Raw genomic sequence first — 2,150 nt, 5'->3', positions numbered from 1 at the left:
CCCCCATGGCCGTGCAGCCCGAGCCGGCCAGCTGAAACTGAAACGTGTCACGAAAAGTTAAAGCCGAGTTGTTCTCGTGGACGCGAACGGCCACCTGACACGAATAAAAGGGACGAAGGACCGGGAGGGTGCGAGGCCATTGTCGCCTGGGGATCGACCGATCGATCGACCTTCCTAATTTCCTCGTCGAATCGCGACGAGGCGTGGGCGACTGTGATATCGAACGAATGTTGACGTTTCTAATCCGATAACAACTTATTTCGGAAGAGAGTTTTTGTTGCTTAAGGGGAGGACGAGATGTAAACGAAGAAAGTAAACGAAAACAATGCAACTAAGGAAATATTACGAGAATATTACGTGGAATTTATCCGCGGTTGTTTATAATTGAGTTTGAAAAGTTTTATAGTTTGATACGTGGAATTGGCCATACGTCGAGGAATAAATGGTTGCGTTAAAAGGATACACAGGTTCAATAAGCTTGGTGTCGGGGACGCGTTGAACGAATGGATTGTCGTGCGGATGCAAGGGGCGCATCGAACAAAAAGAAACAGAGACGGGAACGTCAATGATAATCGATTAAAGGCAATGTCTGCGAAAACGTGCGGACGATGCAATTTCGACAATGTTCCTTTACGCATTGGCAGGGAGCCATCCGATAAAGGCAACTTAATTGGTAAGTGGGTGAGAATTGTTGCGGACCCCGTTACACGTAGGGCGAATACGATCAATAGAGTTTTTCTAATTGGACGCGACGACAACTGGCCCAGCTACGACAAATTTCACGTCGTAACACCGTACACATTTCGATCGATTTTCGTCCATATGCTGCCGCAGAATCCGCCCTCAAAGAAGATGACCCTCGTTCACAACGAGGCGCGATTCAACAATGGGCACGCGAAATGTGTCCACGTTAAATTGAACCGAGGTAGGTGGAGAGAACTCGTGTTCAATGACACGGTTGTAGTCTCGTTAGTTTGTCACTCACGGATGATATGCGAATTGTAAAGCGTTGGTCATTAGGGAGGGAACGCGCACGTAAGCACGTGTTCGTTTCGATATTTTACGAACGGATTCGTTGGTTCGAGCGTAAGATTAAAATAAATCCGAAAAAATCGACGAGAGAGGATTAGAGGAGGAAGGATCGGAGGGAACGACTGTTTCGGTATATATAATAAAAATCTGTCGAGCGACTAAGGCGAGCCTTTCTTCCGAGACGATGGAAGAAGAGGAAGAAGAAGAGGAAGAAGAAGAAGGGGAAGAAGAGAGTGGCTTAGATTTGAAGCGAACTGGAAACGGAATCGGCATACTTTGCTCGGTAGGTATATAGCCGGTAAACGATCGATGCGGAGAGTAAACGCTGTTCTTTTGTGAAACAGCGAAGGAAAGAAAGGAAAGAAGGAAGGAAGAAAGAAAGAAAGGAAGGAAGAAAAAAAAAAGGTTTATCTTTAAAGCGAAGAGAAATCATTGATCTCGGCTCGATTTTAAGTTCACGTCGATTCCATTCCACGCTGGAGGTTTCGAGCATTGTTATCGGTCTCGAATGTCCATCGTACTCTTTCGAGCACGAGTACGGGGAAAAGAAAAAAAGGATCCAAGACAGCTCCCTTTGAGAGTAAAAAGCGCGTAAGAAGATTAAATAATGGGTCTTACCTAAATAAATGGCTGTTCTACGTCCATTGATGCTGCGCCGGGGGCGGCGGCGGCGGCGGCAATGGCAGAGGTCTCTCCAAAACAGGAACAGGGGACACGTCTGGCATGGCGAACCTTAGCTTCTGCCAAAACAACTTGTCCCCCCACACCAGCACGGTGTGCGACGAGATCCTCTTTTTGAGATCGGCGTCGAGATCTCGTGGACACACACCGCCCACCAGGAGCAGGATCACCGAGCGGCCCTTCCCTTTCAGAGCGTCCCTGAGAGCCGCTTTAAACTCGAACCTGGCCCACTCTCCGTGCAGAAAGTTCTTGGACAACACGAGGATGGTGCGCCTCGAGGAATCTGCCGCCTCCGCAACTGCATCCGCCACGTTGCTACCGGCGCCCAAATCCCGGTAATGCAAGCACAGCCTGTAAGACGTCTCGAGGCCAGGCACCAGGATCGTGGAGACGAACGACTCGTCCACGGCCGAGTAAGAGATATAGGCGTCGAACGG

General features: G+C 49.0%; 1 protein-coding gene across 1 annotated transcript in view; it reads right to left on the bottom strand.

The window, feature by feature from the left end:
- LOC102676551 (toll-like receptor 6) overlaps positions 1–2,150 on the bottom strand; it is a 46,667-nt gene that overhangs the window by 40,207 nt on the left and 4,310 nt on the right. The window contains exon 2 of the mRNA XM_031509569.1: positions 1,651–2,150. Coding sequence (XP_031365429.1) covers positions 1,668–2,150 — 483 coding nt within the window. The 3' untranslated portion in view covers positions 1,651–1,667. The remainder of the gene's footprint in view (positions 1–1,650) is intronic.

The sequence above is a fragment of the Apis dorsata genome, unplaced genomic scaffold (assembly GCF_000469605.1).
Source record: "Apis dorsata unplaced genomic scaffold, Apis dorsata 1.3 scaffold_163, whole genome shotgun sequence".
Lineage (NCBI taxonomy): Eukaryota > Metazoa > Arthropoda > Insecta > Hymenoptera > Apidae > Apis > Apis dorsata.
The sequence above is the reverse complement of the archived record's forward strand: the minus strand, read 5'-3'. Positions and strand labels throughout refer to the sequence as shown.